General features: G+C 41.3%; 3 protein-coding genes across 3 annotated transcripts; 2 read left to right on the top strand and 1 right to left on the bottom strand.

Annotated features, from left to right (window-relative positions):
• The first annotated feature begins 102 nt into the window (after positions 1–102).
• gipc1 (GIPC PDZ domain containing family, member 1) lies at positions 103–4862 on the top strand. The gene is made up of 7 exons (XM_059348925.1): positions 103–435; positions 873–1436; positions 1536–1721; positions 1902–2082; positions 2856–2968; positions 3052–3133; positions 3229–4862. The coding sequence occupies exons 2-7, from the start codon at positions 1137–1139 to the stop codon at positions 3378–3380; spliced, it is 1014 nt and encodes a 337-aa protein (XP_059204908.1). The 5' UTR covers positions 103–435; positions 873–1136; the 3' UTR covers positions 3381–4862.
• Positions 4863–6848: 1986 nt separating this feature from the next.
• Positions 6849–12760, top strand: trim35-12 (tripartite motif containing 35-12). The gene is made up of 6 exons (XM_059348987.1): positions 6849–7725; positions 8547–8642; positions 9958–10188; positions 10271–10293; positions 10381–10499; positions 11438–12760. The coding sequence occupies exons 1-6, from the start codon at positions 7183–7185 to the stop codon at positions 11995–11997; spliced, it is 1572 nt and encodes a 523-aa protein (XP_059204970.1). The 5' UTR covers positions 6849–7182; the 3' UTR covers positions 11998–12760.
• On the bottom strand, positions 12741–15751 carry LOC131984107 (C-signal-like). Its single transcript, XM_059348988.1, has 6 exons — positions 15585–15751; positions 14721–14775; positions 14375–14562; positions 14140–14301; positions 13939–14049; positions 12741–12994 (listed from the first exon to the last, which is right to left on the bottom strand). The coding sequence occupies exons 1-6, from the start codon at positions 15726–15728 to the stop codon at positions 12881–12883; spliced, it is 774 nt and encodes a 257-aa protein (XP_059204971.1). The 5' UTR covers positions 15729–15751; the 3' UTR covers positions 12741–12880.
• Positions 15752–15969: the final 218 nt, after the last annotated feature.

The raw sequence follows: 15969 nt of genomic DNA, 5'->3' as shown, positions 1-15969 counted from the left end.
CCTGACTTTCCTCCCTCTTCATTGTTTTGCTAGAGCACGAAGTGTAATCTAAAATGGGACAGCATCGAGAGAAAGACTGCTTCATTTTAAAATAAGACTTGTTTCTTTTTCGTATTATATAAACTTGACAAGTCGTATTTACGACTCCAGAACAATCTCTCCGAGGCAATGAGGGTTTACGAGGGGACCTGAATGCGTCATTGTTCCACCCCTGCTGGGCAGGCAGGAATCTAAACCTGCAGCATACCGACACACAGATAAGGGTACTTACCTTAAAATCTGCCCAAGCTGAGCCAACCTGCCAGAAGAGGAACCGCAAAACATACTGGACTTTCCCTGCTACCGTAACGTCATTTTTGTCAACTCCCAGCATCACCGTTAGCAGGCTAAGCTAGCAGGAAGAGCTAACGACAGTTGGCTAAAACTCCTGCTCCGGTAAGAATGACTGGCCTGCCATGTTTACTCCCTTATGTTCACATTTAGAGACCACAGTTAAGCTAGCTAACTACCCCCAGGTGCTCAAGCCACTTCTGAGATAGCCACGCTTCTAATTCACGGATTAACAGTCACTGATTTGACTAGCTTCCGTTTGTAGAAGCTACATGCTAAAGTTGCTAGCTACATGAGAGTTGTCAGTTTCTGTTGCTATAAGTGAAGGATCTATTGAAAATGTGCCTTATAGCTAGCAGCTAACACTAGCTCTGTGTCTTGACTGTCTGAATTAATGTATAATGTTAATGAAGTGCTAATAAGACAGTGCTTATTGAAAACAACGTCATATTCTATGTAACGACACTGTATGTTGAACTGAGATGTCACTGCTGCTCACAAAAATGTATGAAAATGATGTAGTTTCTGTTCCTGTTTTACAGCTGAGGACCACCCACTTCAGGCTGCTGGACTTGACAGATCCAGCTATGTGAGCTGCTCTGATGTGTGGACTTGAACATCCATTCAGCGCCTGGTTGAGACAGCTTTCTAGCTGGTCAGGAGGACCACACTGTTACTGCGACGAGAACACCCAGCAGACCTGCAGCTGATTTGGCTGAGCAGGTGTATGTTGGTCTGGATTGTAGCATAAGTCCCCAGAGCAGCCTCCTGCCCTCCCCTCCCTCTGCTCCCCCTGTAGCACTACTATGCCTCTGGGTTTGGGAAGAAGGAAGAAGGCGTCCCCGTTAGTGGAGAACGAGGAAGCGGAGCCTATCCGCGCGGGTCTCAATGTGGCAGGTATGGATGGCCTAGATGGAGGTATTGTAGGGCTGGGGGAAGGTGCCACCTCTGAAGGTCTGCCTCCTCCACCTAGCAACATGCGACCTCGCCTCATTTTCCACACTCAGCTTGCTCACGGCAGCCCCACGGGCCGCATTGAGGGCTTCAGTAATGTGCGGGAGCTCTATGCCAAGATTGGTGAAGCCTTTGGGATACCGCCGGCTGAGGTGAGGCACTCTGCTGATTTGTGATGGGTGTGAGGATAAATAGGTTTGCTTCACAAAGCATTACAATAAATCTGACTTGCTTGTTCTGTTCCTTCACAGGTTATGTTTTGCACACTGAACACTCACAAGGTGGACATGGATAAACTGTTGGGAGGTCAGATTGGGCTAGAGGACTTTATTTTTGCCCACATTAAAGGACAGCGAAAGGAAATAGAGGTGTACAAAGGAGAGGATGCACTAGGGTTGACGATCACTGATAATGGAGCTGGCTACGCTTTCATCAAGGTGAGAAATTGATTTCTTGTGACTCAAGGATCCACAGGGGAAGGCATGACCCTGGGCTATATTTGGGAATACCCTCTGTATTAAATAGGAAATGTAAATTAATAAAACATGACAAGGAAAGAGTGCTGATCCAGATAGTGTATTGGAATGGATTATTTATTTGAGTTTTGCTGATTTCAGAGAATCCGCGAGGGGAGCATCATCCATCAGATCCAGGTCATAAATGTGGGTGATATGATCGAGTCGATCAACGGTCACCGCCTGATTGGGTGTCGACACTACGAGGTGGCAAAGATGCTGAAGGAGCTGCCTAAAGGGAAGGAGTTTACCATCAAGCTGACGGAGCCTCTCAAGGCGTTCGGTAGGTGTAGGTGGAGGAACTGTGGAGTCATCTTAGAAACAGACTTTAATCATGATATTGGTTTGTTCAAATCCATATCCTCAGATGTGGTGTGACAGCACAACATGCACCACGGCTTCTGTCAGAGCCTCATCTGCTCTCAGATAGCCACTCAGCATACACTGTCTTATAGATAGTAGATGGTATTTAAATTTAGATTTCAAGGTATTTTAGAGGCCATACTACATGTGTTTTACACCTGGTTTTGGTTGTCAGTTTTGCTCCACGATTTATAGTTCATAATTTAAAATTTTATTGCATAGAATGAACAGACACAAGCCCGACTTAATTTAATGAGTGCCCTTGCTGCACATATAAAACACAGTATGGGCTGTTAAATAATTAAGGTGGCCTCTGGGTCCATTCTCTTCAGTTAGAGCGTCCAACAGCCTGAAAAGGATCATACAGGTCCAAACAAACTGTATTTCCCGAGTCACAGCTACGCTTCTAGTTTTAAGTTTGCAGTGAGAGCTAAATAAATTATCTTTATCCTCATTAAAGTCTGGTTCAAACTAATTTAGCAAGGCTTCTGTCTGTGTAGTTAAAACAATAACTAAAATCAGTAATAGCAGCATCAAAAGACTTGTGCATGAAAAGGCAGTAATTAAGTCTAATTTAAACATTTACACATTTACAGAGCTGAATGTTATAAATATTAATTATGTGATGTTAAATCTTTGTTTATAATTCGTGAATGAATGTTTTGTGGTTCTGTATTTAATCTCTATGTGTAGATATGATCGGCCAGCGGTCTGGAGGGTCCAGATCAGCATCAGGGGTTCAGCTCGGGACCGGCAGAGGAACTCTGCGGCTGCGCTCTAAAGGTCCCGCCACTGTGGAGGAGCTGGTGAGTGTTTTTACATCACATGTGGGCTAACAGTTCTCTCTACTGTTTAGAAAACATAATCTGTACATTTTTTTCCAATCCAGCCCTCTGCATTTGAGGAAAAAGCCATTGAGAAGGTGGACGACCTGCTCGAGAGCTACATGGGCATCAGAGACAGCGAGCTGGGTAAGTTAGTGTGTGTTGGTGTCAGAACTACTTTGTGTCACTTCTTGCTGTTTCATGTTGACTTAATGTCCTCTGCCCTCTCTCCGTCCCCTCAGCGGCGACCATGGTGGAGCTGGGAAAGGACAAAAAGAACCCTGATGAGTTTGCCGAGGCTTTAGATGAAACCCTCGGGGACTTTGCCTTCCCGGACGAATTTGTTTTCGACGTCTGGGGTGCCATCGGGGACGCTAAGGTCGGGCGAGTGTAACCGCAGACACTAACGAAGCAGCAACCCGTGTTTGTGAAACCCACAACATTCAGCACTACTAGGAAACACAACACTACCGTCATGAGTTTGTTTTTATTCCAGTGTATACTCCTACTATTTTTAATTTAGAGTGCACCCTTTTGGGAGACTCTGCCAAGATAAAGAGGACTATGGCAGTTAACGGGAGATGAAGGTGACGACTTCCGAAGTGCTTTTATTTGTCTTCCGGCTTTTTCCAGAAACTTCAAGCACGCTGATGAGCATTCCCTTTGACCGCATCACATGAACCTGCATGTCATCGTTGTAGTCGCTGGCAGTGGAACAAGTGCAGCACAAGTGTCGTAATATGGGAGAAATGAAGGAGAACCGCTTACAAAGTAGATCTTTGATACTTGGCAAAAAGAAGAAAATGTGATTTTTCCACATTGCACTGAGCTGTAAACCAACAATGGAGAGTAACAGATCGCACTGCACCTCACCTGGTGAGCGGCACAGTTATTGCACAGTACAAGGCACCGGCCTCCCTGAGTTACAGTGTCGTCCTGAACCACTCGCTGTTACTGTTATGGATCAGTTTTACAAGCATGTGCTGTTATATTTTTATCTTCATAATTCTGCTGGTTTCATGTTGGGTTTTTTTTATGGTAAAAGAAAAAAAAATGTAGTCACAAAAGGGTCATAGTAATGTGTAGCTCTCCAACTAAAAGATCAGTGATGTTTGCTCACTGTTAACACACTCCATGCTGTAATGAAAGTTAACTGCAGCACATTCCAGTCTTAATCTCATACGTTTGACAGTGTTACAGAAAATCAGTGTTTAATTGAAGAGGAGAATGAGAGGCAGATTGGCTCCAGGTTTGTGGATTGTGTCGACTTATTTTTTTTATAGCTAGTGTTTTATATAAAGTGATGTGACGTCTATTTTAAAACAGGGGTTGTGTAATGGATGAAGAATTTGAACATGTCTTGCAACTACTTTTATTTTGAAGCATTACAGAGGGCAGTATTAAAGAAGATGAAGTTGTGAAGTGGGGTAGTAGTGTAAAAAAAAAGGATCTGAAAATGCCTTCATTTCTTCTCATTTCATGCATTTTATACGTTTTTGTTAGAAGTATGCATTCTGGTACCTGGTGCTGGAAAATCAGTATCCTGTCATTGGAGCAGAATGATACCAAACTACTTCCATCACGTGTCGCAGTGACTTATGTTGTTCATCGAGAGGAAAAACAGGCAATGCTGCAACAACTACTCAGCGTAGGTAAACACATGTCTTAAAAGGAAAAGTTTTTGGTGTTAACCTTTTCAGTATATCCAAATGTATGAAGCTATTTTGTAGTTTTGTTCTTCAGAGTTTAATGGATATCTAAATGTAATGAAACTGATGCTAGAACACTGTAACACTGAGAACACGTTATTTTGATGGCTTTGTATTACACTGTTGTCAATGTCCAATTATAATGCAATAATAACATCGACATGGCAGTTTTCCTTCTGTTTCGTCTGTCCTAAACACAATACCGGGTGATACAGACAAAATTTAAATATTACAATATTTTTTATCAAATACCCCAGCCCTTATTGCAACTATATACAGGTACATCTCAAAAAATTAGAATATCAAGAAAAGGTTCAATATGTTTTGTCAATCATTTCAGAAAGTGAAACTCGTACATTATATAGATTCATTACACGTAGTGAAATATCTCAAGCCTGTTTTTCTTGTAATTTTGATGATTCTGGCTTAGAGATAATGAAAGCACAAACTCAGTCTCCCAGAAAATTAGAATATTGTGAAAGAGTTCAATATGTGAGTCCTGGGTCAGTGGTGGTTTGGGGCCATGTCCTCTGCTTGTGTTGGTCCACTGTGTTTTCTGAAGTCCACAGTCAACATAGCAGCCATCTAGCAGGACATTTTAGAGTCTTCATGCTTCCACAAGCTCTTTGGAGATGCTGCTTTCATTTTCCAGCAGGACTTGGCACCTGCCCACACTGGCAAAGGTACCAAAAGCTGCTTCAATGACCATGGTGTTACTGGGCTGGACTGGCCAGCAAACTGGGCTGACCTGAACCCCATAGGAGTCTATGGGCTGTTGTCAAGAGGAAGGTGAGAGACACCAGATAACCTGAAGGCTGCTATAAAACCAACATGGTGCTGTAGGCTGATCTCCTCCATTCCACGCTGTATTAATGCAGTAATCCATGCAAAAGGAGCCCAAGTGTTGAGTGTATAGACATGAAGATACTTTTCAGAAGCCTGACATTTGTATTTGTGTCTTTTTTTTATCTTATGTAATATTCAAATTTTTCTGAGACACTGAGTTTTGTGTTTTCATTATCTATAAGCCAGAATCATCAAAATTACAAGAAATGCAGGCTTGAAATATTTCACTCTACGTGTAATGAGTCTATAATATGAGTTTCACTTTCTGAAATAATTGACAAAAAATATTGAACTTTTTCACAATATTAAACATTTTTTAGCTGTACCTGTAAAAGGGGTGAATATTGGTGCTTTCACAATATTTACAAAACCAAAGTGTGTTTATGTAGATCAGATTATTTAACACTACTTCCTGCTGTTTAAATAGGAGACACAATGCTGTTATCTGTTGGATTGTTTTCCAACATTCACAGAAACCACCTCTGGGTGTGTTTGTGTCTCTTCTCACTCCTGTGTCCTCCTGAAATATATATGACATTTAACTAGAAATCACTTTGAGTGTCAGCAGGCCGTCAGAGGTAAAGAAATAAGATACACTTCAGTAAACTTGATAGTGCTGGTCAGTATCAGCCGGGTCACATCCAGGCCTTTGTCCCAATTCAACACTAAATTATTTTTGTAGTAGATGTTCATGCACCTTTTTGAGTTCTGTTTAATTGAGCCCAACCTACACCAACTTTAAAGTGTAAAAATACACAAATGACTGATATTTAGGTGTCTGATATAGTGAATTTTCGGCTGAAATGAAAATAGACCTTTTCTGTGTGGATTGTGCACCAATATGACTGCAAAGGTATTCGGAAGGCTGCTTATTTAACAGATAACTTATTTAAAATGTATTGTCTTTATTATATGTTATACATAAAATACAATACCAGTTCTAGAAATTAACAAAAATAAAATAAAAATCTAAATAAACACCAGTATTGGTCAATTGCTGACCATTGAAATACAAATAAATAAAATAACTAAATAAGCATCAGTATTGTATGGTTCATATTGGTCAGTTGCTGACAATTATAATGAAGAAAAATAAAGAAAATAAGTAGCTAAATAAACAGCACTTGCGTGTTATATGCAAATATCAGGAAGCATATATACGCAGATACCGATTCAACAGTCACGTGTCTGATAGACCAATATCTGCCAATAAAGTCACCTAATCAATAAATCAGTCAGGCTCTGCTGTTTACCTTCTGAAATCACCCGAGTCCTACCATACCTTCTTATTTGTTATTTTTTTCACTCAAAAGTAGACTGAAAATTGCCAGAGCACTTTCAGCATCATTCATGTTTTCTATAAAGAAGAAAAACATGATTTTTTCGACTGTGCCGGTTCACAGAACTGTTGTGTGGCTGGCAGACGAGGGGTGGCAACAAGTCCTTTATTTACTAGAAGTAAAGCAAACCTGTTCTTCAAGTCCCTGTTGATCTATAACCCTGGTTGCTCATAAACAGTGTCCAGATTGCTCTGTGGACTCGCTGCAGTCAGAGAGGAGCACGTCTTTTTCCCAACAGCGCACTGTCTACAACAAATAACAGCAGCTATAAAAGCAGCCCCCCTGCCAACAGGAACCAGCCATGGCGATGCGTCCACGTGCTTCCTCTCAGCCTGGAAAACTTTCTTTCTTCCAGAGTCCCAAGTTGGCCGCAGCCCTTCGACCCCGGGCTGCTTCCTCACGCTCAGGTTCCATGCTGGAAGAGGAGCTGTCCTGTCCCATCTGCTGTGAGATCTTCAAGGACCCCGTGGTGCTCAAGTGCAGCCACAGCTTCTGCCGAGCCTGCCTGCAGCAGTTTTGGAACAAGAAGAAGGCCAGGCGTGAGTGTCCTGTCTGCAGGAGGAAGTGCTCCCTGACAGAGCCCACGGTCAGCCTGGCACTGAAGAACGTGGCTGACACCTTCCTGAGGGAGCAGGAGCGCAGGACGGCCACAGCTGGAGCAGGGGACGGGGCCGGGGGGACGGGAGAGCAGGAGGTGGTGGAGGTGGAGTGCATCACACACGGGGAAGTTCTTAAACTTTTCTGTCTGGATGACTTTGAAGCCCTGTGCTGTGTGTGTCACACCTCCAAGAAGCACCAAGGACACCGAGTGTGTCCCCTGGAAGAGGGAGCGCAGGACCTCAAGGTAATGTCATCTTGTTTAGCTGTAGTTTGGTATTGTATTTTAGTGGGGCGGCATAGCTTACTTATTGTTCATTTTGTGTTAAAAGCACCACATTTGGTACATATATAGCTTAAAATATTTAGAAAAAGACTGGATATTGGGTGGTCGCATATTCGCAATCTGATGTCCATGGCGGCCATTTTGGAAAATGGCGGCCAGCTGTTACACGTAGATAGAACCTGGGCCGCCTCCAAGCTGCTGTTTACATGTTTTCAACACCACAAATATTAATTACAGAAAAATTCAAGTGAAAATATATTTTTATGACAATGTAAACAATAAAAAAATCAAGAAAATGCAACTAAATGGTGAGATTGCCTCTGAATGTTACAGTAATAGATGGAACCCCTTGGCGTTCCGGTGTCCTGCCCGCGGTACATCGGGCTCATCGGCCATCCGGCTCACAGGGCTGTAGCGGGCTTAATTTTCACATCATATACATCTTATGAAACTAGAAGGTCTAAGAAATCCATTGGTATGGATTGGTAAAAAGCATGCCAGGATATATTGGGAAGTTGACATAATAAGGCTGCAAAGTAAGGCTTTTTTGTTTTTTGCTAGGGCAATTTGGCATGACGATTTTCAAAGTGGTCATTTTATTTAACAGACTACATGTTTCAATCATTGTGGAAATGCACTGAGCTGTTTAAAAGCCTAATCCACTTTTTAAAAATTCAAACCAATGCAGTGAAATAAGGAAAAGTGGTGACTCCTGACCTCCCTTTAAATGTTTGCTGCATGTTGCCTGACATTTTGGCACATTCTCTCCCCTCACCCTTTAGGCAGAGCTGAAGAAAGATTTGATTCCTCTGAAGAAACACCTGCGTTGCCTGTATGAAGCCAAGCAGGAATGTGATGAGACAACGGTGCACATGAAGGTATCAATAAACAACGAGATCCACGAAACACGAGAGCACCAGCATGACGTGCCTCTGACTGAAGCGGAGCCACGCGCTGTTAGTGTGTAAACATGTCAGCCAAGGTGTTAGAGAAGACACCCGGCTTGGTGTCTTTAGCAGTATTTGTATTTTACTGCTTGCTAAAAACATGAAAACAAAGTTAGCAAGTTTAAGAAAAGGTTTTATTGAACCAGGATTGTTTACATCCATACAATATAATCTATTTCAAATATTTTTTTAACTATGCCTTTTAAATCTAAAATAATGAATAGAATACATAAAACTGAAAAACTAGGAAAAGGAGATTAAATCCAATATATGTATCACAGTGACACTTTTGAAAAGAACAAATACCGGAAATAAGGGAAATAATAGGGTTTTATGATGTTTTCCTCTTTTGTTTTATGGCCAGGAAGGTCACATACTTTTCAAGAGGTAAACTGGTGGTTACCTCATAAAACACTCCTCTCTTAATTTTCAAATGATGCATCATATGTACAGTTTGGGCTGACAGTTCTGTTCTAAGCTTTTACATTTAGGTATGCTAAATAAGAATGAAAAAACAACAACAATGTGTGTGTTAAAAGGCTGAATCTAAGTCAAGATGGTTATTCTTTAACCATCTTTGGTACGGTGTTGCCCTCAGGCAACATACCCATTTTTGGCCTGTCAAATTTCTACAATGCATGTTTTTGAGTGATGCGATACTTAAAAAGAGAGGGAAGAGTATAGGGAACGAATAGCAATGCTTTAATTTGTCACATGATCATATTGAAACCCTATTTTGCAGACTTTTCCAAAGGAAACAGCTTTGCCATTTTGCGCCACAAAAAAATCTCTCAAAACCTTATTTCCTGACCCTTTTTTAATCTAGAAAAAAAATATTCCTACTTATAGGTGAGTAAACCTTCATTTTTGATAGTTTCATACACTTAGACTGTTCAAGACATTAATTTCAATGGGTCGTTGGTTCAATGGTACAATGTTGCCTACAGGCTAGAAACCGGTTAAAAAAAGTTCCTTTGATAATGTTTTTAAATGTAAAATGTTATGTATTGTACCCTGTTGAAGCCACTGAATCTTTTAAACTTATTTATTAAATAAATTATGTTAAAATTCATTTTAAAAACTTTCTTTTTCACTTGTGCACCATTATGGTACAATATTGCCTATAGGAAACAAACAAAAACATTTTTTTTTTCCTAACTGGCATCATAATGTGTACCATAGAGGGTTAAAGATGCAGATAAAAATAGATTTCACTGTATTTCCGCTTTATTTCCACGTGTGCTAGAACCAGACTCAGGCCACGGAGAAGCAGATTAAAGAGGAGTTTGAGGAGCTGCGGGAGTTTCTGCGGCAGGAGGAGACGGCTCGGCTGGCCGCCCTGCAGCAGGAGGATGAGGAGAAGAAAGAGCTAGTGAAGAAGAAGTCCGAGAACATCACCAGAGGGATCCTCACCTTCTCTCACGCCGTCATTGCCATTGAGAATGAGATCGCTTCCAGTGATGCTCTCTTCCTTAAGGTAAGTGTTTATACTTGTTTCTTTTTGGATTCATCTGACCATGAAAACAGTGTGTAATACTCTCTTTCTCTCTTGATTTCAGAATTATTCCAACACAAAGAAAAGGTAACCATTTTATTATGTTCTGCTTCTGCTCCGTGTACCAGATTCGGTTTACTAGCTGTCAGCATTGATGTGATTTTCTTCTTACAGAGCACAGATCCCACAGAATGATCCAGGAAAAGTGTCAGGTGCTCTTATAAATGTGGCCAAGCATGTCAGTTCTCTAAAGTACAATGTGTGGGAGAAGATGGTGGAGCTGGTTCACTACAGTAAGCACTCACTTGACTCTGTGTATATGTGTATTTTTGTGAACCAAGTCAGCAAAGCAAGTGTATAGCTTGAAGTGGCTTCATTTTTTAGGCGGTTGCCGCTTGGTGCTGAGGTGTTACGTTACTGTAATTGCATTACATTTCAGTAACTCACTTCACAAACTCCACTTACATTAATGAGGTGTAACCATTGCTTTGGTAAACACGTTAAATAAACCTGGACTAACGCATCTCAATAAATTAGAATATCATAGAAAAGTTTATTTGTGTCAGTAATTCAATTTAAAAAGTGGAAATAACACATTATATAGATCCATTACACACATAATTAAACATTCCCTGTCTTAATTTATCTAATTTCTTCTAATTAGGATGATTATAGCTTACTGAAGACCTTAAATTCAGCATCTCAAAAAAATGTAATATTACAAAAGACCAATTTTAAAATGTATGTTTAATATGGAAATGTTGTTCTCTGGAAAGTATGTCCTTCTACATGCACTCAATACTTGATTGGGGCTGTTTGACTTGAACTACTGGAAATGGACTTTACCATGATATTCTAATTTATTGAGATGCACCTGTAAAGGCAGGTCTTGGTGACAGAGCGACTCATTGGAGTGTGTTTGGCCCGTTCGTATGCCATTAAAATATATATATTTTTGTCATTATCATTTCATATCTGATATGTGGGCATAACGTTTAACATTATATTGAAACCAACACTGGTAATAACTGATTATTAAGAGGGATTATTTTTGTTTGAGTCATTGTTCTTTAGGAAAATCCTGCTCATTGTGCCTTTAACTATGTCTGTTTGTCAGTGTAGGCTTTTTAAAATGTTTTGTATTTATAGCTTGAATTTTAAGAGGAATAATGTCCATTTTATTTTATTTTTATTTTTTACAAAATAACAGTTTTTTCTCTTTCCCCTTCAGCGCCCATCACCCTGGATCCTAACACTGCCTACTCCTGGCTGGCTCTCTCCACAGACATGACCTTGGTCACCAACAGTGGACGCCTCAAGAAGCTCCCGGACAATCCTGAACGATTCGGCCACTTTGTGTTCGTGCTGGGCTCAGAGGGTTTCACTTCGGGGCGCCACGCCTGGGAGGTGGAGGTGGGCGACAAGTCTGACTGGATGCTTGGGGTGGTCAAGGAGTCTATCGACAGGAAAGGTCGCATTTCGGGCTGTCCAGAGGGCGGCTTTTGGATGATCTCACACTACGAGGGCGAGTACTCGGCCATGACGCGGCCCAGCACCCCGCTGCATCTGCAGGGAGAGCTGACTCGAGTCAGGGTGCAGCTGGACTACGACTCCGGAGAGGTGACCTTCTCCAACCCTATCGGCATGACACCCATCTACACCTTCACCGACTTCTTCACTGAGAAGATGTACCCTTTCTTCTGCCCTGGAGCCAACATCAATGGAAATAACCCCAAACCGCTTAAGATCTGCCCCGCCAAGGTGGCTGTGTGGAACAGTGCCACATGGTGATATGAAAAAACCTACAGACGACATACTGACGGGTGACAAATGAAAGGAAAAATCTGAATAGATGAGCGGTGAAACTGTACTGCAATATACAATTTAGAAATTGACATCCTGTTATGCTTAGATGCACATATAAAATGCTGAGCAGACCAAGACCTAATTTTCCAATCCATAGGGCATGGGGTGTCAACGAATGGTTTGTTTATTATGAAAATTTTGTTATATATTATATATTATTATATTCTTTGGCCTTCGTACTCACCAGAACCCAGTTGAACACCATTCATCCAACCATGCATTTTCTCTCAAGTTTTCCAGATGTCCCTCCCCTTAGCTATGTTTTCCAGCTCCTCATTGAAAACCCTGAGACTTTTCCCAGAGTAGAGAAGATAAAATGTCTCAAGTGTGTTCTGGGTCTAACCTGGGGTATCTTATCACTTGGATGTGCCCAGGGAACCTTAACAGATGCCCTGGTGACATCCAGATCAGATGCCTGAATGAGCTAAACTGACCACTTTTGAGGGGATCTTGGAGAAGAGCCACACCAAAAATTTCAAAACACCAAATGAGGGACTATCGTTTGGGAGAATGCTGATCTAGAGATTAGTAGAATCAATACCAAGACACGTTGAAGCAGTTCTGACAGCATGTGGTGAACCAACACCATACTAAGACATTTTATTTCTTATTTTAATTAATCGCCCATATGTAAGTGTATTTCAAATTGAAAACAATTTCCAAGTGTGTAATAAATGATTCCATTGCATGTTTATTTGTAAAGTGAGTATGATACAAGCAACGACATCAGAATGAATGTTTATTTCCCTTTGGTGATTAACTTGAGTATCATAATAACTGCAGTTAAGAAGTGGTTGTTGAATGAAAGCTACCAGGGGAGCGTGTCGCCTTTATAATTCAGGAAGACTGCGTTCTGCTTGTCAGTCATGGAGGTCATCACCTTGAGCATCCCCTTCACACTTTCCGGGGCATCAATCTCCCCCTGGTGGTCGGAAACACACAGTGAACATGAAGGCTGGCACAGGAGGTCAATTATCCTCACTCTTAGTTAAGATTCTACCGTTACAATGCACTGCTCTGTAAGCAATAAAAGTAGTTCAAATCTGTCTTGTGTGATGCAGAACTGTCAGTGTAAACAGTAAAAAAACATACTAAATCTGCCTTTTCACGTTCTGAATTGGGACAATTTCATATTTGTGGCAATTTGACCTAGTTAGTCCAGTTTTATCAGAAATTATGTTTTTTTTTATGTCACTTTGTGTTGTTACATGGAAGCCTTCAGGGCAGCTGCAAATATGAAAATGTTGCAATATTATATAAAGTGATAAACAAATAGACCAGGTGATTAAAACAGGTAAAAACGCTGAATGTTGTTAAAAATCACTGTTTCTCTGGTGTTTGGTATTGTTGTATATTGTTGTTTGGTGGATACAACAAGATAAATAAAGACTGGTAATGTCTGCTCAATTCTCTGTTAACTGTCTGATAACTAAAGTCCACTTTCAGATATAGTTATGATTGCTTATATTGAGCAATATTTCTTAATCCAGCAGGTATTTAAGTCTCTTGGATCATGTCTTTGGCAATGTCTCTAATGTCAATATTTGAATAAAGCTTGTTCAGACTGGTATCAAGTGACACATTATTGTGCAAACACTGAAATCAGTTCTGAGTTCCCACAATATGAATTGTAAAACGATCATTCACCATGATGCTGCTTAATTTTATAATGTCAATCTGTCTACTGTCCTCTGTAGTAGAAACCAAAGTGATTAACATTCACACTCAAAATTGTGTGTGAAATTTTAAATCATACAACGTAATGTCAATATTCTGCTTTTCAATTAATAAAGTAGGCTATCATTTAGAATGGATTTTGTCCTGGACATTGTTTTATTGCTTCCTCTATGAAAACTGCTGACTCACTTCCTCTCCGCCCATGTCGGTGCGGACCCAGCCAGGGTGTAGCAGAGCGAACAGGATTTCATCCTTCTGAAACTCCGTTGCACAACACATTGCCAGCATGTTCAGACCGGCCTGAGAGGGAGGAAATGGAGTGGTTTAGGTGATGGGTGACAGATGCAGCCTTTGAGCAGCAGGTCACAGTGTTCACAGGTCACCACTCACCTTGCTGATGCGGTAGGAAACAGCAGGGAAGATGCTATATGACTCTTTTACTAGTGCCATTGAACCCAGCAGTGAAGTGATGTTGACAACGGCTGCTTTGCAGGTGGACATTCCTGACAGCCCACTGGCTTTTGCTGCTGCTTGCAGGAGAGGCAGGAACTCCTAATGATGCAGCAGAAACTTCAGCAAGAGGAAACTTTAAATACACAGTATTGAAGTTTCAGATCTCACTTACTTTAATCATGTACATCGGGCCCAGGATGTTGGTGTTGAAGGCATTCTGCATGTCCTCCTGACTGGTCTCCTGCAGGTTGCCTTTGGCCAGGACGCCTGCGTTGTTAATCAGCAGGTTGAGACCCTCTGCCCCCACCACAGAGCCCACCTGCTGGGCGCACTGTTTGATGCTACAAAGGTCATTGGCGTCTGACAGAGAAAGAAAGTGGAGCATCAGTATGTCAATAGCAGATAAACAGTCAGATACATATCAGAGCTCTGAGCTATTCATAGAGTAAGGTCAGTGTGCCCCTGGACTTTGAAACAGGGCGGAGACATAACAGGAAATAACAGAAGAGAGTTTCTACCCAGACGAACGACTTTGATGATGTTGGCATGCTTCTTTGCCAGTGTTTGCAAGGCCTGTAAAAACAAAGAAAACAAATCTGTCAGCAAAGTGGAGAATGTCACAGTGTCCTGCGTGACATAACAAAAATGTTTGTTTTAGTAAGAGGACATAAGGCAGTATCATGGACAAGCAGAGCAGATCAAGACTGACCCTGCCAAGGTTCAGGTAATGGCTGAATGGTCCACTCCTACATCAAGGAAGAAACTTCAGAGGTTTCTTAGGTTTGCCAACTTTCAGCACAGGTTCATCTGTGAAGTTACTACACACCGAACCAATCCAACCTCTGTGCAAAACTCCCTTTGTGTGGTCTCCTGCAGCTGCAGCTGTATTCTTTAAGTGTTGTTTTCCTGTGAAGTAACCCATCCTGATCTGGATCTGGATGCCTCGCACTCTGGTGTTGGGGCGGCCCTTTCTCAGCGTTATCTATCTATTGATTTGATTTGGAGAAATGCTAAAGCAGAGTTTTTAAGTTTTAATCATTGCTGCTTAGATTGTTTTCATCTCCGGTGTTTTTCTTGGTGTTTTTATTGGTTTTAAAAAATGTTTTCTTGTTTTTACCTAATTTTAGTTTTTTGTTTGTTGAGTAGAGTTAAACTATGACATGTTATTTTAAGATAAAGCTACCCAGCAGAATTATAAGTAATTAAACTTGGCAACATTGATGCACACATTAATGCATCACTAATTATAAATCTAGTGTATATATATATACTTTCACTTTCTCCACCAGTGCGTTGATCTCTGCAGAATTCTTGCTTCTTCTCAGTCACTGCAACTTTGCAATTTGCAAGATCACTTGCGCACACAGGAAGCAAAGACTCACCTCAGCCCTGGCTCCTTCTGGGTCTCTGCAACAGGCGAACAGCTTTTTTACTGGGCAGGAACCCTCCACCATTTGCTTAACCATCTCCAGGCCCAGGCCTCGGTTGGCTCCTGTAATAAGCACGTTGACTGGTTTTGACGCCATTGCCTCTGCCTTAGTGTGCACAATTCCCTTCTGAGCTCTTATATAACCCCTCTGTTGAATGTTTGGATTCCCTGGCCACACCCCCATTCTCAGATGGCAGTGTGTGTCATGTATTCTGTGATCGGCTCCACCTTAAAAACTGAGCAAGTCACTGTGATAAGTCAGAAAAGCTTGACTCATCTACTGAGAGAATGCAGTCTTGCCAATATATAAAGAAAACAAAGTAGAATAAGTTGACCTT

This window comes from Centropristis striata, chromosome 13 (assembly GCF_030273125.1).
Source record: "Centropristis striata isolate RG_2023a ecotype Rhode Island chromosome 13, C.striata_1.0, whole genome shotgun sequence".
Lineage (NCBI taxonomy): Eukaryota > Metazoa > Chordata > Actinopteri > Perciformes > Serranidae > Centropristis > Centropristis striata.
Note: the sequence above shows the minus strand (reverse complement) of the source record. Positions and strands in the feature narration are given on the sequence as shown.

Excerpts from the sequence above, each read along its gene's own strand:
- gipc1 (XM_059348925.1), top strand. The coding sequence starts at position 1,137 with ATGCCTCTGGGTTTGGGAAGAAGGAAGAAGGCGTCCCCGTTAGTGGAG. Across the intron at positions 2,969-3,051 it reads CCGCCACTGTGGAGGAGCTG|CCCTCTGCATTTGAGGAAAA; the intron begins GTGAGTGTTTTT and ends TTTCCAATCCAG. Across the intron at positions 3,134-3,228 it reads CATCAGAGACAGCGAGCTGG|CGGCGACCATGGTGGAGCTG; the intron begins GTAAGTTAGTGT and ends CCGTCCCCTCAG.
- trim35-12 (XM_059348987.1), top strand. The coding sequence starts at position 7,183 with ATGGCGATGCGTCCACGTGCTTCCTCTCAGCCTGGAAAACTTTCTTTC. Across the intron at positions 10,294-10,380 it reads TATTCCAACACAAAGAAAAG|AGCACAGATCCCACAGAATG; the intron begins GTAACCATTTTA and ends TTCTTCTTACAG. Across the intron at positions 10,500-11,437 it reads GGTGGAGCTGGTTCACTACA|CGCCCATCACCCTGGATCCT; the intron begins GTAAGCACTCAC and ends TTTCCCCTTCAG.
- LOC131984107 (XM_059348988.1), bottom strand. The coding sequence starts at position 15,728 with ATGGCGTCAAAACCAGTCAACGTGCTTATTACAGGAGCCAACCGAGGC. Across the intron at positions 14,302-14,374 it reads GCCCGATGTACATGATTAAA|GAGTTCCTGCCTCTCCTGCA; the intron begins GTAAGTGAGATC and ends CTGCATCATTAG. Across the intron at positions 14,050-14,139 it reads TTTCCTACCGCATCAGCAAG|GCCGGTCTGAACATGCTGGC; the intron begins GTGAGTGGTGAC and ends CCTCCCTCTCAG.